Here is a 26645-nt window from a genome sequence, read left to right on the forward strand (position 1 = left end):
CAATAAAACTAGCAGAAACCACATGATCATCTCAATAGATGCAGAAATGGCTTTTGACAAAATACAACATCCATTCCTATTAAAAACATTAGAAAGTATAGGAATAAATGGAGCCTTCCTTAAAATAATAGGTAGCATCTATTTAAAGCCATCAGCAAGTATTATATGCAATGGGGAGAAGCTGGAAGCATTTCCCATAAGATCAGGGGTGAAACAAGGGTGTCCACTATCACCCCTCTTATTCAATCTGGTACTAGAAATGTTAGCAGTAGCAATTAGAGAAGAAAAAGAAATCAAAGGAATCAAGTTAGGCAAAGAAGAGACCAAGCTATCACTCTTCGCAGATGATATGATGATATACTTAGAGAATCCTAGAGAATCAAGTAAAAAACTGCTTGAGACAATAAATAAATTTGGCAAAGTTGCAGGATATAAAATAAACCCACATAAATCCTCGGCATTCCTATATATTTCCAATGAAATTCAACAGCAAGAAGTAGAAAGAGAAATCCCATTTAAAGTTACTGTAGACATTATAAAATATTTGGGAATCTACCTGCCAAAACAAACCCAGGACCTGTATGATCATAACTACAAAACACTTTTCACACAAATAAAGTCAGATCTAACTAATTGGAAAAATATCAATTGCTCATGGCTGGGTCGAGCTAATATAATAAAAATGACAATTTTACCTAAATTAAATTATATATTTAGTGCCATACCAATTAATTTACCAAAAAACTACTTTATAGAGTTAGAAAAAATAGTAACAAAATTCATCTGGAAGAATAAACGGTCCAGAATATCAAGGGAATTAATGAAAAAAAAATGCTAGGGAAGGTGGACTAGCTTTACCAGATTTCAATCTGTACTATAAAGCAGCAGTCATCAAAACTACTTGGTACTGGCTTAGGAATAGAGGAGTGGATCAATGGAATAGATTAGGCACACGAGATTTAGAAGTCAACGACTACAGTAATGTATTGTTTGATAAACCCCCAGACCCTGGTTTTTGGGATAAGAACTCACTATTTGACAAAAACTGCTGGGAAAACTGGAATATAGTATGGCAGAAACTGGACATAGACCATTATCTAACACCATATACCAAAATCAAGTCTAAATGGGTTCATGATCTAGGTATAAAGGTTGATACTGTAAGCAGTCTGCTAAAACAAGGAATAGTTTACCTATCAGACTTGTGGAGAGGGAATGACTTTATGACAAAACAGGAATTAGAGAACATTATAAAATGTAAAATGGATAATTTTGACTACATGAAGTTGAAAAGTTTCTGTACAAATAAAGCCAATGTAACCAAGATTAGGAGGGAGGTGGGAAATTGGGAAAGAACCTTTACAACCTATGTCTCTTACAAAGGACTCATCTCTAAAATATACAGAGAACTGAGTCAAATTTATAAGAATACAAGTCATTCCCCAATTGATAAATGGTCAAAGGATATGAACAGGCAGTTTTCAGAGAAAGAAATTAAAGCTATCTATAAGCACATGAAGAAATGCTCTAATTCACTATTGATTAGAGAAATGCAAATCAAAACAACTCTGAGGTACCACATCTCACCAGTTAGATTGGCTAAGATGACAAAACAGGAAAATGACAAATGCTGGAGAGGATGTGGGCAAACTGGAACACTAATGCATTGTTGGTGGAGTTGTGAACTGATCCAGCCTTTCTGGAAAACAATCTGGAACTATGCCCAAAGGGCTATAAATACTTTCATACCCTTTGATCCAGCAATACCACTCCTAGGGTTATATCCCAAAGAGATCATAGAAATGGGAGAAAGACCCATATGTACAAAAATGTTTATAGCAGCTCTTTTTGTTGTGGCAAAGAATTGGAAATTAAGGGACTGTCCATCAATTGGGGAATGGCTGAACAAGTTGTGGTATATGCATATTATGGAATATTATTGCGCTATAAGAAACAGGGAGCAGGCGGTCTTCATATTTACCTGGAGAGGCTTAAAAGAACTGATGCTGAGTGAGAAGAGTAGAACCAGGAGGAATTTGTACACAATTACAGACACAACGTATGTGTGATGACCAACTTTGATAGACTGGACTCTTCTCAACAATGCAGGGATATAAGTCAATCCCAAAAGACGCATGATGGAGAGAAAAACTTGCATCCAGAGAAAGAACTAGAAAGAACTAAATTTATATCCAGGTGGAAGCAAAATACCTGATCTTTTTCGTTCTCTTATTTGATTTTATGTCCTCTTTACCATTTTTCATTCCAGCTGGTATAATCCATCCTTATAACCTGACCATTGTATAATGTGAAAGTATTTACAGATCCTATACTTGATTATAAGATGCCATGGGAGGGGGAGGGGAAGGAGGGGGACAAAATGTGAAATTCAAGGAATTGTGGAATTGGATCCTGTAAACTAAAAGGAAACAAACAAATTAATAAATTAAAAATTGAATTAAAAAAATCAGCCCTGCCTTAGCCTTCCTAATTCATCTTAAGATGCAGCAGGTTCTGTCACTCTAAGGTATTTGTTTCTCCCCTCGATGTTCTCATCTTCTAGCTTTCATTCATGTGATTCTTGTCACCTAGAAATGATAGGAAGGGGAGAAGAGTTTTCAAAATGATTGGCTTCCATGTCAATCAGCAAATGCATTGGCTCATGAGTCGCCAATGTACTTTCTTTTTTTTTTTTTTAATAAGCAATTGGGGTTAAGTAACTTGCTCAAGGTTACAAGGCCAGTTATTTCTGGGTGTGGGGGTAAGTATCTGAGCCTGGATTTGATCCCAGGTCATCCTGACTCTGGAGCTGGTGGTCTTACTCACTGAGCCACCTGGCCACCCCTGGCCAATGTACTTTAAGTTTAGGCTATATACAGAAAAAGACCCAGCATCAAAATTTAAAAAACAACAAAAAAGAAAAAACAAGTACCTGGCACCCAACCCTCTTCCCCCAAAACTAAACTTAGGTCTTATTTCTATGAATCTGCTATTCTGCTTTAAATATTTAAACTTTAGCTCTCAAAGTATCAGTTATAGGGCACTTACCTTTATTTCATAGTTAACTAAGTCTTACAGAGAAAGACAAATTCCATTTTTTCAGCAAAAGGTAAACAAAGGATCCTCATAACTTTAAACAACAACCCATTTAACTTTAGATATGACTGTGGGCTCTGAGGGAAGATCCTAGTGTGGCCTACAGAGTATAGTCACTGGATAAATATGAAGACCATCCTGGATGAGCTGGCACAGAGGGGCCATGAGGTTACTGTGCTGACATCTACAGCTTCAGTTATTATTGATCCTTCCAAGCCATCTCTTCTCAACTTTGAGGTTTATCCTGTGCCATTCACTAAAGAATATTTTCTTACTTATTCTGACAAATGGATTGAGGAGTACGTATATGAGCTGCCAAGACTCTCACCTTGGGAGTGTCTGACAAAGATGCAAGCAGTATTTGTCTGAAACCTTTTTGACTGTACCCCTAAAGAGTTGGAGTTATGTTTGGTGGATAATTTAAAATGCCAGGGAGTCTGAAAAGGACATTCTCTTAATGCATGCACACACAGAATGGCCTTAAGCAGTTGGTGGAACCATTCCACACCTTCTGTTTGTGAATTGTAAATGGAAGTATGGCAATTCTAGAATTTGAAGATCTATATTAAATGTTTAAAGGGTGAAATAAAAAACGGTTGTACCTTTGAGCACCATATTCTAAGTTGTTAGCTAACATTCCCTATTTCAAAGTTTATGAAATTCTGAGTATATACCTCTTCTACCAAGGGTTAGTTTTCTTTTCCCTGTTTGATGGTGATTCTTGCTCCAAATTCCTGATTTATTCCTTCAGGGGCAAGAGCTAAGCCACTAGCTTCTCCCAGGTAAGGCATCTCTCCTAGCTTCATGACATTCAAGAACAATCCTATTTTCCTAAATGGTTAGGAACTCTAAACAATATCCAGTACAACCTGACCTTGTCATTTGTAAAATCGTTTTCTCATTCTTTTTCTTGGTGTTTGAGGACTGCCAGGTGCCAAATTTTCCTCATTTACAATGTAGGAAATATTGAACAGTATGAAGAGAGTCAGCCTTGAAGATTGGAAGCCCTGTGCTCCAGACGATCCTCTGCCACAGACAGGCTGCTTCAATCTAGAAGTCACTTTGTTCTAGGTGACTCTAACTTTCTAAGTTCTGGAGAAGGGACACTGCTAGAGGGGGTTTCCTGGACTAGTGGTGTCACAAGTCCTCTTACTATCCCCATCCATTTTGCAGGTCCTTCCTGAGCCTGTAAAAAACTGAGAAGGTCAACACTTCCATGCCAGTCAGCTAAGGCGCTGACTCACGAGTGTCCAGGGTAAGCTGAGCTTAGGCCACATAAATAGGAATGCCCAATATCAAATTAAAAAAAAAAAGTCTCCTCCCCCGAATAATGATACTTATGTCTTCTTTCTACAAACCTATTTTTCTGCTTTAAATACTCAAACTTTGACTCACAAGGTATCAATTATAGGGCTATATATCTATATAGCCCTATATATATAAATATAACTGTTTCATAGTTAACTAAATTATACTGTTAAAGACAAATTCCTTCTCATTTCAGCAATAAGGAAACAAAGAATCCTCATAACTTTAAACATCAGCCCATTTACCTTTAGATATAGAAACAATTGTGGAGTGGATATATGCTCCTGACATGTAAACCATGAAGGAACTCCAGGCTTACCTAACACATCACTGTAAAATTGATCCCAGTCCTTCACATCAAAATGCTGAAACCAAAAGTCAAAATATAGGAAGAAAAGCATATTTTTCACCCTCTCCAAGAATGTCATCTTGTCAGTCAATTCTGTCAAGGCCACAGGCACATAGGAAGGGGGGGACGGGAGTCCTCCACAGTGTTTTTCATAGGTATTGCCAAGAGTGAACCGCAGAGAATAGACAGTAGGTATTCCAAGGATCTCAGCTATGAGCTCACCACAAAGATTAAGAGCATCTGAAAATACAACATCATATCTGGCTTCCTTCAATTTCTTCATAACCTTCTTGTTCAAAACAACACTCTCACAAAATTTCTTGAAAAACTTTGAAGTTTCAAAAAACGTATCTTGCATCTTTGTCCCATACTCCCAAGGGTAGAGACTTGACAGGTCATACACCCATTTCTTAATCAATTTGTCAGCAAAAGTAAGAAAATCTTCTTTAGTGAATGGCACAGGATAAACCTCAAAGTTGAGAAGAGATGGCTTGGAAGGATCAATAATAACTGAAGCTGTAGATGTCAGCACAGTAACCTCATGGCCCCTCTGTGCCAGCTCATCCAGGATGACCTCCATATTTATCCAGTGACTATACTCTGTTGGCCACACTAGGATCTTCCCACAGGACCCACAGCGAAAGCAAAATAGCTGCAGCAGCCAAAGAGCTGCAGCCCACTTCTCAGATCTCATCCTTGTGCTTTTTTTGCATCTACTGGCTTCCTCCTATCCGCTGCTATGGGTTATATCATGAAAGGAATGTATGAAGAAGTTAAACTATAATTTGGATCTCTCAAGTCCTCATGTAAAAAGTAAATCCTTAATCACAGTTATTCATGGCAGAAGGGAGGCTTATTTGGCAAGAGGTAAAGCCATGTCATGAGCTTTAGTGTCAAAAGGGGACATTTGCCTAATCGCACAAAAGCGTTTATTTCAAACAAAGGTTAGCATTCACCTTTGTTGGCACTTCAGACAAGAGGATTCTTCATGGGCTTTTGAATGATTCCACTTAGTCAGATTTTAAAATATAACTCCATTTCCTTTTTTATATTTTACTGTAGCACGTTTCACAGTCAAAGGGCATGAATGGTGAAGGTCCCTTGATTGTCATTGTCTTGTTATGTCCAGATGGAGTAATTGACTAGCACTGGCTCCTTGCTATGCCAGAAAAATTGTTGATTGAATTTTAGGCCATCCCTCTGTATTTGTTATTGGGTTAGAGCTACTGGGGCCCATTGAAGGCTATTTTCTGATACCACTGGGGGAGATCTTGTTGGAAACTTTTTCTTTGAATTCCTTCCACCCTTGTTGCCTTTAAGGCTTGGACTTGATCGTCTTCCCTTGATTATCATGGGCTTGAGTTCATGCACAATGACCTAGTATCTAATATTTGGGAATAGCCTTTCCCCCACATCCCGTGTGATCTAATTAATAATAATCTCCTGCTCTAGCTGTACCTGACATTCTGCCAGAATTGTTTGAGGTTTGTCTTTATTTTACTGGGCTTACAGGCATTTTTCCATGATTCCAAAGGGCATCTGCCCTTCCACATAGGGTGGTCTGAGTAGTTGTTCCTTACGTTGTTTGAAACATTCATACTAGTTTTTCTTGTTCCATTGGCTCTGCCCAAGGCCTTCACTGGATCTAATATATCAGGCACCCCTTTTTGGTTGCACCCCTAAAGAATTGGAGCCTTGTTTTGTGGGTGCTTCAAAATGACAGGAAGGTTGAAAATGACATTCTGTTAATGCATATAAACACAGAATGACCTTAAATACTTGGTGGAAGAACCAAAGGTATGGAGAATGAAGTTTTTAAACCCTAACACAACAAGGTCATATTTCCCCCATTTTCTCTCACTCCCATTGGTTAGGGGACTGACGTTGGTCTGTCCCTGGCTCCCACTGGCTGAGAGGAAGGGCCCAGACTCTGGCAGGAAAACAGATAAAAACCTGAAGGTCGGGGTCAAAAGACTCCTGATAGGGCTTGCTGCTGATTGACAGCAACAATGGAGGAGGAAGAGGGCAGTTAACAATCCAAACTTCCTGAGAAGTTTTCACTTCCCCAAGACACCCTTTAAGTAGCCTAGCCCTCCATTGTGTCATATCCAGGTAGCCTTCTGCCATTTCCCACCCTTAATCCCATTCCTGGAGTCTGACCTCAGTTCCATCAAAGATCCCCCTTAGACTCCTCCTCAAGACCCTCCCCAACCCCTTCCTCTAGACCACCCTTAAATCCTCCCACACTCTTTCTGTATTTAAGATCCATCTTGCCTCCATGAAGGGGCTGAGAATTCAATCCAGCCCAACCTCACTCTGTGTCAGATTATTCTGGCCTATTTGTCAATACAAGCTTCACAGTTACTTGGGCTCATGAAGAGTCTACCGATTATGGTGAATCTTTAATAAACTTTGCTTTACTTTGACTGAGAGAAGACTTGATTGGAATTCATTTGGCAGGACCTGGCATGTTGATATTTTCTGTCTCTTACACCCCTAAGTCCTAAACCTCAACAGAGGGGTTTGCCTTGATAAGAAGGGTCATTTCTTCTGTGAAACAGGTGGAGGAGATAGTGGGGGGAGGCATCTGAGTGTGTGCACCCCCCAAACTGTGTGCAACAGAGATTCTTACCCAAATAATACTCAGAGTTTTCTCAAGGTAGGAAGCAGAAAAGAATGGTTTATTTATGATCTGGAGAAAGGGCCACCCTCCTGACAAATGGTCAGGGAGGAGAAGCAATTTACAAAAGGAAATGGTGAAGTTATAAAGCCCTAACGTGGAATTCTCCCCCATACCCTTCCTGTCCCTTTCCTTCCATTGGCTGGAAGTTAAGTGTGCAATCTAAACATGGCAATCTACCTCAAATACCAGAACAAGGAAACAGTAGATCACCCAATGTACATTTGAGAATGATTTTTCTGTCCTGATTTGGCATATCTTGTGCTGAGGTGGCAAAGGGAAGGGTCTCCATCGCTCTAAGTCCCAGATTCCTACAAGGTCATGTGACTTCTAAACTAAAGCCTAGTGGACGCTGAATCCACTCTACATTTGATTTTTCAGAATGGGGAAACTTCACTGCAAATTATCCCTCACATGAGGGATGTGAAATGAAGAGAAGAGGAGAAAAGGGGCTCAGCTACAAGCCCTGATTTTTTTTCAGTGAAATATAAGGTAAAGTTCTCATCTGTGGGAGAGGAAGAGGGAAATTGGAGGTTTTCAAAAGCATGAAAAGATTTGGAAGATCTGCTGTGGTGAGTGGGATAGTGGGTAGAAGAGGGAGGTGTAAAAGGATTGTCTCATGTTAGAGGCACCAAATTTGATCTATGTCAAGCACTTTTGACATTTATATGTGTCAAACCATTCTGATAGTAGAAGTTCTGAATACCAGGATGTTTTCTGGAATCTATTTTCCACTGGTTTGGGGTAGAAATCCATTAGCAAAGTAGGCAGAAATCTAGGCCAATGACTGTTATTGTTCCCATGAATTTTAGGATTCTCCACTCCCCAACATAAAACAAATACTCTTAAAAAATATACATACTAGAACAATCATTTTTTAAAATTTAAAAATCTTTGGAAAATGAATTTGCAATGCTTATTTACATATTAACCTAAAATCAGCATACAAAGGATTTGCAGTCATATATTGCTATTTTCAGTCAAGTTCAAGGAGTAACATTAACAGGGCCTTGGGGCAGCTAGGTGGCACAGTGAATAGAGCACCGGCCCTGGAGTCAGGAGGACCTGAATTCACATCTGGTCTCAGACACTTAACACAAAAACTAGCTATGTGACCTTGGGCAAATCACTTAACCCCAATTGCCTTCCAAAAAGCAAAAACAACAAAACAAAACAAAACATTAATGGTGCCACAATCATATGAATTGTAAGTATGCTTTTGAAAAATGAACTTGAAAGTTATGTAGGAATTTACAGTTTTTAACCCAACCAGTTAGAGGGCACCTGTCCTCTGAAAATATATTAAGTGTAGACACCTTAAACTCAATACCTGAACTTTTGTCCCAAGACTTATAAACACATAATGTTTAATTAACATGATTAGTATATTGATAGACAACTTAAGGAGCATTATGTAAATCTCTGTCCATAAGTAGAGAACTACATTCAGTGCTTTCCCCACGGAGGGTTATGATGTTCATTATGGTCTAAAAATTGATCAAAACAACTGATATTTTTAAAAAATAAAAATGCATGGTATTCGTAAGATTTTTATTTTATTATTTCATTTCATACTACTACTGAACAATAATTTTTCCTCCTGTATTCCTTTATACTTTCCTCTATTTTAAGATATCCCAACTTTTCCCATTAGTATATTAGAGATAATCTTTCTTACTGAGAAAAGAAAAGTATTCTGTGTAATTCTTCTTATAAGACATAGGAATAATTTTACCTTGCTCTAAATTTAGTTATTACAAGTTAGTCAAGATGAAATATGGAAGAAAATTTTAAGTAATCCTTTTTAACAGTTACTATACTTACTACTTATAACAATAAGAATATCTTATATCCTTAGATATTTTCATTGGTAATGATTTTAAATGGATACTCTCTAGAAATAGACAAGTTTTAGATTATTTGTTGAAGCACAAAACTACTCAATCCTAAATTATTTTCCTGAAATACAGGGCCTTGGAAATCCTAATTAAATGAATTCTTTTCTTCAGTGAATTTCAGTTTTTTTTTTATTCTGCTGAGTTTGGTGTGTAAGTCCAGTAAGTCTGATAACTGAGTGAAGGCATTGAGGTATTCAGTGTTATTAGCTACAAGATCCCTTGCCTATCAGGAAGGTGGAGTTGAGAAGCAGAGAACAGCAGAAGCTATCAGGAAAGGGAAGGGCGAGCTCAAACAGTTTACAGTTAGGTGGGATTATGCTTATTTTCCAGTCATCTCTACAGCAATGTCCAAGTCCCTCACTTTTCAGAAAGGATCTGTAAGGTAGCTAAGTGGGAGTATGCCTTCTTTTCAGATAGATAAAACAAAGCATATTTCCTATTATGACAAATGAAAATCCCACTACTTCTTTAGAAAGAAGATAACAATGAGCTTTGAACAGGGGAATCTGAACCAAAGGGCTGATGAGCATATCAAGGATGCTTAAGGTCACATGTGAACAGCAATTTGGTCAGTAGAAAATGGGCATGAGCCATTGTGAGTTTTCAAGGCTAAGGCACATACTGCAAGGAGATGTTTGATGGCAAAGGGAGGACAAAGTGCTGTTATGTCCTGCCTTCGTACAAGCTCCTGACAATGACAAAGCTTCCACAAGGAACCCAGAAAAACCTCTGCAGCATTCTGGGTATCCTGAAACCAAATAATTACCAAGGCTTGCTGGGCTTAAGTTTCTGGTCCTATTGCATCAGTGCAGGTGGAGATTCAGCAGAATATTGCAAAAGTAAACATTTTAAGTGGAATTTGAGGACTTTGGTTAATAAAATTGCTCTTCAGCAAGTTTCAAGCATGAGCTACTTTGCTTCTCCACAGCCCCTGGCACAGCTATGACATAGATATTCCCTGAATCAAAGTGTCAGCACTGAACTCTGGCTCTATTGACCACTTCCAGTTTTAGAACTGGAAGGAACCTTTGAGATCATCTTGTCAAACCACCTCCACTCCTTTCTCATTTTGCAAATGAGGTAACTGAGCCCCAGAGACATGAAGTCTCATGGTCACTCAGCAAAGTGTGTAGTAGAGCTTATTTCTCTGAGCTGTCATTCCTAGAGCATCAAGCAATGGTTGCAAAGTGTTTGGGGCAAGTTGTACACATAGATCAAGAATAAAAGGTGCTTGAATGACTCTTGGAAATTGTATTGTAGGGTGTGAAAAAACAGTTGTGGAGGTGGAAAGGACAGAGAGGAGATCAAAAGTAAGTAGTCAGGCAACCAAGATCAAGTGGAAGATTGAGGAATAATTCCATTTGAATTCTTTTTTTTTTCCTATTATTGTTTTGCTAATCTACCTGGGAAAATCTTTAATATCACAAACCAGAGAATGAAAAGAAAAACTCTTAAAGTGCTTCTTCTGGCATGTGTCTTATTGTATTATAATTGCCACTCTGATTATTTGCATACATGTCTTATCTTTCTCAACTGGCTGTGAACTCATGAAGGACAAGAACTATCTAACTTATCTTTCCATCTCCTTCTGGACTTATCTACAATGCTTTCCCTAACAATAGTTATATAAATATTGTTCAATTGGGGAAAAAAAGGAATTTGTTTCAAATCTCATAGCAGCTAGACTAAATTATACTAAGGTGGAGATTTTACAGGCTCCTTCCTCACCTCTTCAATCCCCCCTACTAAATTATTACCTCTTTTGTTTCTTTCCTGTTTTCCCCAACTTCTGGCAGCAAAACAAGCAGCTTTTGATGACTATGAAGACAACAGTTGCCACACAGGCAAGTAGGAAGCCAATTACGTCCAAGGAAAGTTACTGGTACCAGGTAAAGTCATGGGCAGCAGGTCTCAGGTGCTTAGCACCTTTGTGACGCATCACAAATTCAATCCAGAAGACAGCTCTGTCTAGGGGTTTCACGGCTTGGTCATGGTGAATTCTTGATACTCTCATCAGATTTTCTTTGTATCTGAAATGGAAACACATACACAAAGCAGAAGACAGTAAGTGACTTTTCCCCTGTTAGAATATCTACAAAAGGGGCACCCAGCAGATAGTCGTATCTGGAGCTGGTCAAAGCCACTGGCCTCTTTCTAATCCAGCCACATAGTTATTCTTTATTAAGAAGGGAAAAGGGAGTTGAACTGTGAGTCATATGACTTCCTCTCTGGAACTAAAAGAATTTATTCTCTGTCAGCAAATGTTGCAAAACAGAAAATAGCATTTTTGGTGTTTACTGATGAAGTTTTTTCCCCCTAGCGCATCTGTTTTATGAATCTTAGGTGAAAAATCATCTCAGGCATAGAACTGGCCAATCTCTTTTTCTAATCACATGGGAACCATTATGAGAGTTAAGAGGGTCAGACAGCAGAAGAACAGCTTCAGCCCTGCACTAGAATCCACAAAATGTAAAGAAAGCTAATAAGATTCTTCTGTTGGGTTGAGGAAATGATCTGTGGAGGATGTGTATGGAGACATGACTAGTAAGTAGCCTGAGAAGCTGTTGATGCTGTGAGTTTCACTTGTGAAGAGAGGATAAGGTCATTGCTCCCCTGAAGTACTGAAGCAACGATTACATTTGGAAAGCTTTGTTCTAAAAGGTAGTTTTAAAGAAATTTATGACCCACTATGATTTTCTTTAATTCTATTTACCAAATACTTGTTAAGTGACTAATGTGTATAATGTTCTATAAACATCTTGTAGAGAGATTCAGTAGCATGTTGTAAAGGGAAATAGGTGGCCAAATGTGATAGCTGCCTTTCAGATATCATCTTACTTCATTGAAAATAAGCTCTTTGAATCCAGGCACAGCAGGGCACACCTCTAGTCTCTGCTACTGCAGAGGCTTAGGGTGGGTGATCATTGGAGTCTGGGAATTCTGAGCTGCAAAAGGGCTAAAGACAATCTGCATTAAATATTTGAGGAAATTGTGCCCTCTTTTGTTTCTTTCCTGTTTTACCCAAAGTTTCTCAGCAAAACAAGCACCATTTAGGGACTATGAAGACAATGGTTGCCATATAAACAAGTAGGAAGCCAATCACATCTAAGGAGTAGGATGATGAGTGGCATGTCTAAGGTGCTTAGCACCTTTGTGACATATCAAAAACTCAGTCCAGAAGACAGTTCAGTCTGGGGCTTTTATGGATTGGTAACCATCAGTATGGTAAGACCTTGGGAACAGGGAACCACTGAGCTGTTTAAGAAGGGAAGAACTGGACAAGGGTAGAAATACATTGTGTCAAAGTTGCATGCTAATTAGCAATGGGGTTGATCTTTGGGAAGATAGGGAGACAGTCTCAAAAAAGAAAAAGGGAAAGAAGAAAAAAGTAAGAAAAGAAAAAGAAAAAATGCTTTAAAAATATTAGGTTTAATTTACAGGATTGTAGGATCATACATTTAGGTTCCCCTCCCAATCTGAGAGGCCATCTAATCCAAGCTCCTAAGAGAGATGAAATGATTAGTCCTAATGTTACACAGGTTGTTGTTCAGTCATTTCAGTCATGTCCCACTCTTTGTGACCCCATTTGAGGTTTTCTTGGCGAAGATACTGGAGTGGTTTGTCATTTCCTTCTCCAGCTCATTTTATAGATGAGGAAACTGAGGCAAAGAGGGTGAAGTTACATGTCCAGGGTCACACTGCTAGTAAATATCTGAGACCATATTTGAACTCGTGATTCCAGGCTGAGTATTCTAGTAGGATCTAAACTGGTCCTGTGACTCCAGATGTTTGCTTCACTCTCCCAGTTCCCAGTACTGGTAGGTAAGGTTATCAGTGGTAAGAAAGCAGTGAATTAGGATACTCACAAGGGATTGTTGATGACTGTCTTCAAAGCGTTAAGCATCTCTGCAGCTGTCATCTTATGAAAGTCCACTTCAACAGCTGCTCCCTTCGCCTTCATGTGAGCGATGTTATCAGGCTGATCTGCAAACATGGGCACACCTACCATGGGAATTCCATGATAGATAGCTTCATAGATCCCATTGGTTCCCCCATGAGTGATAAAAGCCTTGGTTTTGGGGTGACCTAGGACAGAAATGGAAGGAAAATGGTCAGTTTAATTAAGTTATGATGGATTTAGAAAGAGAAGACTGAATGGACAGTATAAATTATTGAGGCAGTGATATTAATGTAACAAATTGGCATAAAAATGGGATCACTTTGGAACTTTGAACATGTTAGGAAAGAACGTGAGGAGGTGTTGACATGTTGATCTCTGGCTATAGTTATGATTACCAAGCAAAGGAACTGAAGGTGGACCACAAAAAATCTTATATCACACCATTTATTTAATACTTAAAAAATGTGCACAGAGGCAACTAGAGAAGAGAGGCCTCTTTTTCTGGAAAGTACCCAAACAATTGCACTTCTTTTTCAGGGATTTCCCTGATAGAGTATATCTGTGGCAACCCATTCCCCTCTATTTCTCTGAATACAACAACAACACACAAAGCAGGTCACTTTCAACTTTCTCTCACTTCAATGAACTTAATTCTTAGTTGTCATTTCAAACCTAAGTAAGTACCCCAGTTCAAACTTTACCAAATCTTTTTCTTCTCTTTTTGTTGTGAACCTCTCATAATTTATGTCTCCACCCCACCCCCCTGCAATTTGAGAAGGCTGAGAATGTTCAAGGAATACATAGCCTTAATTCTTAGGGTAATTTTTCTAGAAGGTACTGAACCTCTTATTATAGAGGTTCTTTTTTTTTTCTTTTTGGAGACCGGAGAGCAAAGCAATTGGGGTTAAGTGACTTGCCCAAGGTCACATGGTTAGTATGTGACTGAAAGTATGAACCCCTGTTGCTGATGTAACAGGAAGGTACTGAATAGGGAGGAGCAATACTGTATATAAGGAAAGACCCTGGCTGGGAAAGTCAGAATTTCTTGGGATAAGCTTTGTAGAGGCACAGCAGCTGCTGGAGAAAATTGAGAATTGAGAACTGAGACAGAATTTCTTGAAGCAATCTATGTGGAGGGAGAAGCCAGAGCTGCAAGAGGAGGTGTAACTATGGTGTTGGTACTTTGTCTATCTGTGGCTTTATTAATCCTGGACTTTCAGGGAAAAGAGACTGTGAAGGATTTAAGGTGGACGGGATGCTGTCAGCTTCAGCATGAAAAAGGAAGTATGTGGGGAGCTGGTCAAGGTCCTGGGAGCTGTTTGCCTTTGAACCCAGGTGACAGTTTGGTGAATCTAGGCAAGATATGGGACCATGGAAGGGGAGGCATGGAATCTGAGCACTTGCCCCTAGTCAAGATGAAAAGACCTCTCCATGAATACTGAGTGGTGACTGACCCTGATGTGAGGTTTTGCTTTGGACTCACTTTCGGAATAGTTATGTGATTTGGCCAAATGAGACTCTGGGCAGTTGTTGAGTCCCCCCTGATTTTGAAAACCTAGATGTTTGTGCTTCCCTCTCTGGTGACTAACTAGGTATGGAGGTAGTGGTCATACAGTTGAAAGTCTTGTTTGCTGTTTTATTTTCTCTTGAGTAATGACTGATGGAATTGGAATTTATTTGTGGTTGTACTTTGTGATTAAATTAAGGACTTTGTGGTTGACTAATGAATGTACTATTCAGGGGTAGATTACTTTGACTTTTGTATTGTGTGTCCCTTGAGGAGGCAAGCCTTCTTAAGGGTGATTGAATGATTGAGTTACTAAATGATAGTACATAGTTTTCACCAGGTCACATAGTTTTCAATAAAGAACAATGTGGCCATATTAGTGATAAGTTGTTGTGAATGCTGTATTTTTATTTTCTGTGATCAATTGTAATATTGTAAATGCTGTACCTTGATTTCCTGTGACTGTTTTACAATTGGTAATTTAATAAATAGAGTGTTCACTATACTATGTAATGAGAACCTTGAAAGCTGTTCACAGTAGCATTTTTCTGGAAAACTGCTCATGTGTGGCTTTACACAAAGATTTGTATAAGGGACAAAACTCTCTGTCTGTCTGTCTATCTCTCCTCTCTCCTCTCCTCTCCCTCTCTCTCCCCCTTTCTTTCTCCCTTTCCCTCTCACTTTCTTCTTCTTCTCCTTCTCCCTCTCCACAATGGAAGAGAACCAAGAAGACAAGCTTTAATTTTGTACACAAATTTTCAAAAATCTCAATATTTCAAATCCATAGTCTCACCAAGAAGATCATTCTGGGGAATCCAGTCATAGGTTCTGGTATTTGGACCTAATGTGTCTGGCTTCTTTCCTTTGTATCTCAATAGAACCTTTCAAAATAAAAGGAAAAAATGTAATGTGAGTAGAATTATAAATTTCTAAAGTTAGAAGGACCTTCAATGAGAATATAGTCCAACCCTGTATTTTATAATTGAATAAATGAGACCCAGAGAAAGTAGGCAATGAGTATTTTAAAAGCTTATTTTTTATCTATCCTTTAATTTTTAAATTTTTATTCTTTTAAAGGGGGGAAGGCAGGGCAATTGGGGTTAAGTGACTTGCCCAAGGTCACACAACTAGTGAGTATTAAGTGTCTGAGGCCCCATTCAAACTCAGGTCCTCCTGACTGCAGGGCTGGCTCGGTATTCACTGTACCATAGAGCCACCCTGTATCTAGCATTTTAAGAACTTTCATAAGCATCCTATTAAGAATATCATTGCTGTCATTCCAATTCCTATTTAATAGATGAGAAAACTGTAATAACAGACAGAGTAGGAAATGAACACAGAATTTAAAGCATTTTCCTAGAGTCAATTGACAAAACTGGGTTAGAATAGATAGTATAAATACTAAATTTATAGAAATGTATTGTATGGCCTATCTGAGCTGTGAACTTTAAAATTCAGCATTACCTGTGAAATGAATTTGCTTTAACGTTTGTTGAGAAAGGCTTATTTATATTCACTCTCTTCAGGAAATGTTTCGTTAACCATATCCAATTCAGCAAGCATGTGTGCAAAGTATCATTTAGGTGCTGTTGATCACAAAGGAAAAAACAGTGTTTGGCCCAAAGGAATCTACAGAAATCTACTGGTGGATGCAATACATATCCAAATAAGTAAAAACAAGGAATGAGAGAATAAGATAAAAAGAACACATTCCTAGGGGAGATCATGCAAGGCTTCAGTGAGATGGTAGTTTCTTAACTGAGCCTTGAAAGAAGATAAGGATTCAAAAGGCAGGTGATGAAAAGGTACAGGAAATGACTAGAGTAAAGTTTGTAAGTGACAAGATAGAATTCCAAGTTCAGGGAAAAGCTAGAGATTTAGCTTGGAATTTAGCATGTGAGAAGGTGGAAAAGTAAGTTGGAATTAAATCTTTGATCACTTTAAATGGCAGGCTGAAGCGTTGCTATTTTCTCATAGAGGCAATAGGGAGCCAGTGAAGAATTTTGAGCAGCACAGTAATAGCATCAGAAATATGCTTTAGGAAGATTATTTCGGTTGTTGTGTGGATGATGAATTGAAGAGAGATAAACTAAAAACAATAAAAGTATAGAGATATAATGTAGTACAACCAAAAGAATGTTGAATTGGAGATAGTCAAATCAAATACTAGCTCTGACAGCTGTGTGACTGTGCTAGTCTGAGTCATTTCATTCTTCTATGAGATCGGGGTAATACTTATACTATCTACTGCAGTGGGAAATACTGGCATGAAATTCATTCTTTGCAGATGGATAGAATTATGTTCTATCTGACAGCCATTTCCAGCATTCTTTTTAAAATGCCAAAAGGAACCACAAAGTTCCAGAATCTCAGATTTAGAAGGGACCACAGGGGCAATTAGTCCGATATAGATTGTCTTCTCTCCAATGCTCCTGACAATGGGCAGCCCACCTTTGCTTGAAGAACTAAGGTTTTGTAACTGCCCACCCTCCAAAATAGTTCATTCTAATTTGGGATAGCTCTGATTGCTAGTGAAACAAAAATGTTTTTTTTTTTATTTTAAGCCTACATTTGCCTTTTTGCATCTTATTCTTATCCTTTGGAATCAGACAGAATGAAGGTATAGCTATTTCAAAAGATTGAAGAATTTCCATTTGGAAAGACTCTTAGAGATCATCTAGTCTAACCTCTCATTTTACAGAGGAAGCAAATGAGGCCCAAATTCTAAAATTTACTCATGTACTAAGCTGCAAAGCCTCGATTTAAACCCATGTAATTTGAGTTAGAATCCAGGACTCTTTCCTACTATATTGCCTTTTTCCTACCATATTGCCTCTAGTAACTGAGCTTGAAAAGAGGGAATCGAGAAGGCAAGATAAGATAGAAGGTAGCTGTCATTGGAGAAAGTAGTCTATTCAGCAATTCCCCATTCAGTTGAATTCTATTATAATGGACATCTAAAAGGTCAGAACTTCCCAATGGTCAATATAAAGTAAAGCTGGAAAAGTTAAGTTGGATCCAAATTGTGAAGAGCTTTAAAGGCTGGGTCTGAGTCTGAAGAGTCTGTATTTTATCTTAGAGGCAATAGGGAGCTAGTATTTTGAGCAGGGGACATTCTATGATACCAAAAATATTGGGATAGCTCTTTTGAGACTGTTGTCATAGAACGTATGCTTGGCTGCTTTGTTCATTACCACAAATAGTCACATGTCCCTGGAATGTGAGAGCTGGCAGGGTCATCATTTTACAGATGAGACTGAGTCAATAGATTCATTCCAATTATAAAGTTGTTTTTCTTTTAAGACATGTCCAGGTTACTCTCTCAGATACATGTTTCTATTTTAAGGTCTATGAAGCCTTCATAAATGGATAGATAGACAGAAATAGAGATACAGAGACATTTATAATGTGAGATGTAGTTGATGTGTTGATTGGTTTTGCTAAGCTACTTTTTCTTTTTTAATTATTGTTGATAGGCACAGATCACTGAAAAGGGGAGAAGAAGAAATATATTTGGGAATAAAAAGATATAAAATCAACAGATATCAATAAAATAATTATGAAAAGAACACATGAACCATTTTTATTAGGGCAGGATAATATTCACTACCAAATACTTTTCCATTCCATTGTTGTCTTAGAAAGACTTGGTAGCTAACACACTAATAGAAGTGATGATTATTGGTTCTAACACCTTGCATATTAGAAATTTTTTTTTAAAATGATTTTTTTAAATTGCTCATTTTTGCTCATAATTTGCTCAATTAACATTGCTCACCTTTCCCCCCATAATCTTTTCCCTCTGCCTTGCACAAAGCCATTTCTTATAAAAAATTAAGAAAAATAATAGTGGAAAAAATTAAAAAATGAATTAAAACATTGAAAAAAAGTCTGATATTATATACTACACTCCCTGGGTTAAGTGAGGCTCTTGAGCCAGAGTTTTCAGCAAATCCTGACTCACTGTGACCTAGGCAAGCCACCTAACCTCCCTCTGGCATATTATATTATGTGGTCAGTAGGACTCATGTGTGAGGGAGGTCTCTGGAATGATATTACATATGAGAGAATCATTGGTAAAAACCTTTGGAATGGCACAGAGTCATGCAAAAGTTAAGTAAACTTTATACTGTTTTTGGTAAAGGTTAACCAGTTTCTAAGAACACTGTTAGAAGGAAGTATTTGGCACAAATCTAAGGCATTATCACAACATCCTTGATTTATGCCAGGAAAAGTAACAAGAAGAAAGCCCTTGGAATGTAGGGAGTAGATTATCTACACACATGGGAAAAGATGGACAAAAATACCAAGGAAGAGAAATCCTGAAAGGGCCACGATCTACACCAGTGGATAGAGTGGTCACACTGATGAGATCACAAATCCATTAACAAATTAAATAGTGAGGACCAATCAATAAACAAGCATTAATTGAATGTAATATAGTATATGACAAATTAGTATATTATATTAGTATATGACAAATACTGTGTTAGATACACAAATTAAAAGAATAAAACCATCCTTATTCCCAAGAAATCTGCATTTTGCTTGGGTAGGGGAAACACCAAGATCATATACATGTACAGAATTACTATAAAAAGAATAAATGCAAATAAATAAAAAGGTAGTTAGGAAGGGAGGTCAACGGAGGGCAATGGGGGATAACATGGAAAGTGGTACCTGAATTGTTTCTGGAAAGAAGAAAAGGGGCTCAGTGAGGAGGGAGTGAGGAAGCAGAGCATTCTAGGCTTGAAGGAGAGCCAGTGTAAAGGAACAGAAATAGGTGATGGAGTCTTATATGTAAGGATCAGAGAAAAGACCACTTTGGCTGGATTGTAGCATGTGGGATAGAGGTTGATTGTGAAGGGCTTTAAAAGCTAAAAAAAATTTATATTACATTCTAGAGATGAGAGGGAGCCAATGGCACTTAATAATAGAAGGAATGCTATGGTCAGATTTATGGTGAAGGAAAATCACATTTGGCAGCTTTTGTGTGTAAGAAAAAGTGGAGGGAGCAGAGATGTGAGGGAGGGAGACTAATTAGGAGACTAGAGAAGTGCTCTAAGAGAAAGGTGATAGCACCTGAAATAAAATGGTAGTCATGTGAGTAGAGAAGCATGGGAGGTTCCAGGAAAGAGAAGGTTTGCAATATTTTCTGTGGGCAATGAGACTAGGAAGCAATTAGGGAGGAAGTAGGAATTAGGAGAGTTGATTTGCTGTAATGGAAGCCCATTTGAATTAGGATAGCATGAATTTATCATGTCCCCAGACAGAATGGTTGTGTGACTTCCCCCAGCATTATTCAGCATCACATGAGTAGGAGCAGAGGAAAAAGAAAATGAGGCTAATTGAGGGCTGATGTTTGAAAGAAATGAGTGGGGAGAAGACAAAAGGAAAAGATATTCAAGAGTAGGTGAAATGTTGAAGTGATTATCTATATGACCAAACCTGGGAAAGAACTTATCCCAACACTCAGGGACACTTACCTTTACAGTTTTGTACATATTAAAAGAAGAAGAAATATTTCAAGTCTGAAAATTCTAAAACCTACATTTTAATAATTCCCAAAGCTATTCTATATTATGCTGTTCAAAAACAATTGTGTTGATGCCAACATTATAGGATTAGAGTAAATTAGCTCATATGCAAATAACCAAACCATGCCAATGAGAAGAAACATAAGGGCAGACACCTCTGCATAGAAAAGCCTGCGACCAATCTGAGCCCAGCTACACCTTGATCCTGAGACCCCATGATATATGGGGATAAGGCATCCTTATCCTAGGGATCTAGACCATTTTCCAAGGAACAGGTCCGTCTTTTACCATCGGTTTGTCAACATCAGTTTGTTTCCAGGTTGTGTGAACTAAAAATAGTCTAGAATCCTTGGAGAAAATGCTGCTCAGGCAGGAAGTTGAGAAATATTCTAAATCAGGTAGAGGGGTTCAGTTCCTATATGTTTTAATGATTAATACTTCTTTGCAGCAGCCTAACAAGAGCTAAATTTGATAAATAATCTAATTCCCCACCCTGTTTTCCCAAAGTTTAATACTTAAGAAAATATTTGAGAACTTAGTCTACTAGAAGTAAGCTATGTTATAAGATTCCACCTGATTTTTTAAAAGAAAATCTTGCTAATAAATATAACTAATAAACAAGTCCGTGAGGAGTCCCTATCCCCCATCAATCAGATGACCCTGCCTTTCTTCCTGTAGAGTAGGGATAGACCCATGTCCAGAGAACAAAAGTCAAACACAGATTAATTCTCAGTGAAGGGCTAGACCAAGATTAATTGGCTGATTTGGCATATTCTAGGGGATGAATTTCAGTGATTAGTGTTACCCCCAAGATGCTTTGTTTGGCTAGGATATTTAAGAGGATATACTCTCAACCCCTCCTGTCAGCCTGTAAAGGAGGTCCAGGCAGATTGCTCTCAGGCCTTTATTAAACTTTCTCCTCATCTGGAGTTTGGGAGGGAGGTATTTTTTGCCCTCTCACCTCTCTTTAAGAACAATAGTTTGGTACAGAAACATGGTAAGTTATATGTGCTTTCCAATATGGCCCAAGAAGAGAGTTCTTGTAGACTTTCCCAGCCTAAGAGATGGCAAAAGTAAAGGCTTGGGAGTTACAGAACAAGTACAAATCCAAGAATATGGCAGAGGGAGATATAACTGCCTAGATTGCCCAAAATGTAATAGGTAGTCTTAAACAGAAGATTTTAAATAGGGTAAAACCCAGACTGCAAAGAGTTAAAAAGAGCATGGATATAAACACCTATTTCTGAAAGTCTAGCCATTAAAGGGAGAAGAGAGATTGGATAGATGTGAATAGGCCAAAAAGAGATCAAGTATGAGGAATTTGGTATTTCTTTGGTTTAAGGGGACTGCTTGTCATCTGATATTATCCCATGTTATGCTGTCCTTTTATACTTGCCTATGATCCTGTTACCTGCTCCCTGCTCCCTTATCTCTTTTATATGTCTTTTTTTTTTAATCTAAATTAGTTGGGGCATATGCTACTTTGAATGACTTCCCGTTTTCCTTCATTTCTCACTGTCCCTCACTTACCCACACTCGATTAGTTGCCAAGTCTCCTCAATTCTAGCTTTATATCAAGCTTTCCATCTTTCCCCCTTCTCTCCTCTCCTAGATCCACCAATCTAGTTCAGGTCCTTATCAGGTCCTATCTTAACTACTGCCAATGGTGTTCCCTTTTCTAGTCTCCCTCCTGTCTAATTAATCCATTTTCAGAAAAGGAAATGATATTCCTGTAACAGAGATTTGACTGTTATTATTCTATTGGCTTCCTAGTTCCTCTAAAATAAAATGAAAATTTTGTATTTTGATATTCAAAGTCTTTCACAATTTGACCTCTGTCTGCTTTCCCAGACTTCATTTCTCTCCTTCATGTGCTTTATAACCTACCAATTATATATAAAGTCCAAGAGAAGGTGGTCTGAAATTTAGAGAGCTTCTGTTGTCACAGTTCCTGGAAACCCTTTAAGTTTCTGGAACATTCAGATGTTTCCCTTAAATATGGTATAGGTTTTTATTGGTTTTTCCCTTGAGCTTTGTGTAGAACCTTCAATCTCTGTAAAGTATGTCCTTGACTCTCAGTGTAGACACTAATATCATTTGTTCTGGGGACGCTGCCAGGGTCATGAAGGGAAGTCCAAAATCCTTTGGACCCTCTGAGGCTCACAAAGTACTTCTCTAGTCTAAAATGGTCAGGAGGAGATCTAAGGCAAGGCATTCTCTTTCTCTTCAAGAGATGACTCCTCAGATGTGGTTCTTCCTCCTCTCTGCCACCACTCAAGTCTTGTCTTCTGAACTGGTTTTCTATTTTGTAGAAGACACACAGAGTGTGACCAAGTGTCTGAGTCAATCAAAACAGGTGTTGTAGTGGTTGGAACAATAGGTCAGAAGTCCAGAAGACTTAATTTTAAATCCAACCTCAGACATTTGCTGTGTGACCCCAGGGCAAATCATTTAACCCTGTCTGCTTCAGTTTCCTCATCCATAAAATGGGGATAGTGATAGCACCTGCCTTCCAGGGGTATTGTGAAAATCAAATGAGACAATATTTGTAAAGCACTTAGCACTGATCCTGACCCATATTAGATGCTATATAAATGCTAAGATTTGCTGTTGTTTTTTTAATGATTATTATTTTATGTATGGAGGTATTTAGGTCTTATTCATACTTAAAGAACACAATATGTCAGAGTATAGCATCTTATCATTTAATTTGAATGAGGATAATTTAAATGTATCAGAGCATGGCATCTTATCACATTTTAAATGGGGAAGGATGATTTGCTTGATTTATTAACTCGAAACTTGATTGTTAAACTTATTTTATTGCTTTAAAAAAAACATTAAAATTCTAATATAATCTTCCACTTCCTAGCTACATCAAAATCCTTTAAAATCTTGTTGGGGGAGGCTAGATGGCACAGTGAATAGAGCACCAGCTCTAGAGTCAAAATGACCTGAGTTCAAAATCCGACCTCAGACATTTAACCCTTACCAGCCATGTGACCTTGGATAAGTCACTTAACCCAAGTGCCCTCGAAAAAGCAAAAAAAATAAAAAAATTTCTTTGAATGAAAAAACTCCATGTTGTGAAAAATACAATCAATAAGTCATGTCTGTCCACAATAGCCACATCTAGAATCCAAAATCTTCCCCTCTCTATTTAGGAGAACAAAGGAATTAAACTTTAATTTTCCATGTCTCCATAATTGTGATGTATACACATCGCAAAGAAAATGAGAAATCTGTGCCTGAAAATACACAGTGAGGTAGTGGGAAATGAAGAATTAGACCAGGGATTTCCAGCGTCCCAGCTCAGTGCCACTGGCCTTGGGGCATCTGGTGGTACATAGATAAAAGGCTAGCCCTAGATTCAGGAAGTCCAGAGTTCAAACTTGACCTCAGACCTTGGTACTGTGTGACCCTGGGCAAGTCACTTTACCTCTATCCTCTTTACTTTCCTCCACTGTAAAATAGGAATGGTACAAGCTCTTACCTTCAAGAGTTTGAGGATAAAAGGAGATAATATTTGTAAGGTACTAAACAGTGTCTAGCACATACTAGGTATTTAAGAATGCTCGTTATCTCTCTAGACTTCCTTGTCTTTGTGTATAGAAAATAGGACATCTTTGTAGGATATTAAAACTTGGAAACCACCTGATAGGTTTACCTCAGGAATAGGCTTGGTTGGCTTACAGTGGAGTCAATGAAATAGAAATTTGGCAAGTATGGACGAGGAAATTCAAAATCCCAGTATCTTCAAAGCAGCCACATTTCACCTTTTCCCATGGTTTCATATAATGTAATGGGTCTTCCTAAGTGAAAAAGAAAGGACAGGTCATGGACAGGTCAAACTTCTAGGCCAAGTATTCTTAGCTTTGGATGTGTCATGAACCCCTTTGACAGTCTGGTGAAACACTGTGTGGATCCTTGCTCAGAAGAATGGTTTTAAATGCTTAAAATAAACACACAGGCTAATAAAGGAAACCAGTCATTGAAAAAATTATCAAAATAGATTAATAAGAAAACCATACTCTAAGCGTAACAGAAGATCCTGAGTCTTAGGAAGGCCTCTGAACCTCTAGGGTCTCACGGTGCTGAAAAGAAGCCTTTCTCATCCTTCTTAATGCTAGCACCTCTCTCTGAGATTACGTTCAACCCATCCTGCATGTGTACAGTCGTCTGCCTGTCACGTCTTCCCCGTTAAACCGTGAGCTCCTTGACTACTGAGCTTGCTTTTGCCTTTCTTTGTGTCCCCAGACCTAGCACCGTGCCTGGTTTAACTTGACATGATAAAATGAAAAGCAAAGAACTCATCCAAACAAATTTTGTCAGTGATAGGCGTAATCACTTTTGCTCATTAAGATAATGGAAATCAAAAACAGGGCATAAGAGGTAAGAAAAATGAGCAATATCTAAACCAATATTTACAGTCATTATAAAGTGAAGTGGACAACTGAGAAACAGGACAGCAAAGCCAATTATAATTTGATAGGAGTGTCTATTAACCGCGGTGACTGCCTCCCCAATAGGGAAGACAGCCTTGAACCTTCTGCAAGATGCATTTATATAGAGCTAGGTGTTACTAACAACAAAATATGGTTCCAAGGGGGTGGTGCCATTTCTAGTAAAGTCTTGGGTACCTAACAAGAACAGACTCGTATCTGGGGTATGTTTCTAGCAACACATGTGAAAAGTTCCCTCACTATTGTGTCCTATTAGGTGGTTTCCAGGGACCCTTGTAGGGGTTCCCTTCTAGCAGGCTTAAGGGGTTTTGGTGTATAATTTCTGGTGGGCACTTCAATAGAAATAGATGTACCTCACACTACTGGGATGTTGTCAGATCACATATAATTCTCAAATGTCATTCAGGACCTTCCAGTAATCAGCCCTGCCTTAGCCTTCCTAATTCATCTCAAGATGCATTCTTTTTCAACCCTCTGTTGCAGAAGGTTCTGTCACTCTAATGTATTTGTCTCTCCCCTTGATGTTCTCATCTTTTAGCTTTCATTCATGTGATTCTTGTCACCTAGTAGTAATAGGAAGGGGAGAAGGGAGTCCGCCACAGGATTTTCAAAATTATTGGCTTCCATGCCAATGAGTAAATGCATTGGCTCATGAGTTGCCACTGTATTTTCAGCGTAGGCTACATATAGAAAAAGATCCAAGAACAAAATAAAAAAAAACACAAAGAAACAATAAATACCTGACACCCCCTCCCCCCCATGAAGCTTAGGTCTTATTTCTATGAACCTGCTATTCTGCATAAAGATTGAAACTTTAGCTCATAAAGTATCAGTTATAGGGCAGTTACCTTTATTTCATAGTTAACTAAGTCATATAGTTAAAAGACAAATTCCATTTTTCAGCAATAGCAAAACAAAGGATCCTCATAACTTTACACAACAACACATTTACCTTCAGATATATAAAAATTGTGGAGTGCCCAGGCTTACCTAACACTTCATTGGAAAACTGATTCCAATCCTTCACATCAAAACTCTCATACCAAAAGTCAAAAGAAAGGAAGAAAAGCATATTTTTCACCCTCTCCAAGAATGTCATCTTATCAGTCAATTCTGTCAAGACCACAGGCACATAGGAAGTGGGGGAGGAAGGGAGTCCTCCACAGTATTTTTCATAGGTATTGACAAGAATGACCCAAAGAGTACAGACAGTAGGTATTCCAAGGACCTCAGCTATGAGCTCACCACAGGGACTAAGAGCATGTGAAACTACAACATCATATTTGACCTCCTTCAGTGTCTTCATAAGCTTCTTGTTCCAAGCTACACTCTCACAAAGCTACTTTATAACATTTGTATTTTCAAAAAACACAGCTTGCATCTTTGTCCCATATTTCCAAGGTGAGAGTCTTGGCAGTGCACACATGCATTCCTTAATTAATTTGTCAGAATAAGTAAGAACATCTTCTTTAGTGAATGGCACAGGATAAACATCAAAGTTGAGAGAAAATGCCTTGGAAGCATCAATAAGATTGGAAGCTGTAGATGTCAGCACAGTAACCTCATGGCCCCTCTGTGCCAGCTCATCCAGGATGACCTCCATATTTATCCAGTGACTATACTCTGTTGGCCACACTAGGATCTTCCCACAGGACTCACAGCTAAAGCAACACAGCTGCAGCAGCAAAAGAGCTGCAGCCCACTTCTCAGATCTCATCCTTGTGATTTTTGGTTCCAATGGCTCCCTCTTCTCTGGTGCAATCACTTTTGTCATGAAAGGAATTGACACAGAAGTTAAAATGTAATCGTGATCTACCAAGTCCTATCCAAAAGCAAATCCTTAGTCATAGTTAATGATTGGAAAAGGGAGATAGATTGGGACAAGAGGTTTATGTGTAGCACGGAC

General features: G+C 38.4%; 1 protein-coding gene and 1 pseudogene across 2 annotated transcripts in view; both read right to left on the reverse strand.

Annotated features, from left to right (window-relative positions):
• LOC138175061 (UDP-glucuronosyltransferase 2A1-like) overlaps positions 1 to 11221 on the reverse strand; it is a 23850-nt gene extending 12629 nt beyond the window's left edge. The window contains exon 1 of one of the 2 annotated variants that reach the window (XM_069105350.1): positions 11089 to 11221. Coding sequence is in view for 1 of the 2 variants with exons in the window: in XM_069105349.1 (XP_068961450.1) it covers positions 4724 to 5447 (724 nt within the window). In the remaining variant the exon portion in view is untranslated. Of the gene's footprint in view, positions 1 to 4723; positions 5483 to 11088 lie in introns of those variants that run through there. The other variant, XM_069105349.1, reaches the window with a different exon arrangement.
• LOC138175062 (UDP-glucuronosyltransferase 2B17-like) lies at positions 11085 to 26463 on the reverse strand (annotated as a pseudogene).
• Positions 26464 to 26645: the final 182 nt, after the last annotated feature.

This window comes from Petaurus breviceps, unplaced genomic scaffold (assembly GCF_028583685.1).
Source record: "Petaurus breviceps papuanus isolate PSGF00001 unplaced genomic scaffold, PetGlider_PUasm1.0 76, whole genome shotgun sequence".
Lineage (NCBI taxonomy): Eukaryota > Metazoa > Chordata > Mammalia > Diprotodontia > Petauridae > Petaurus > Petaurus breviceps.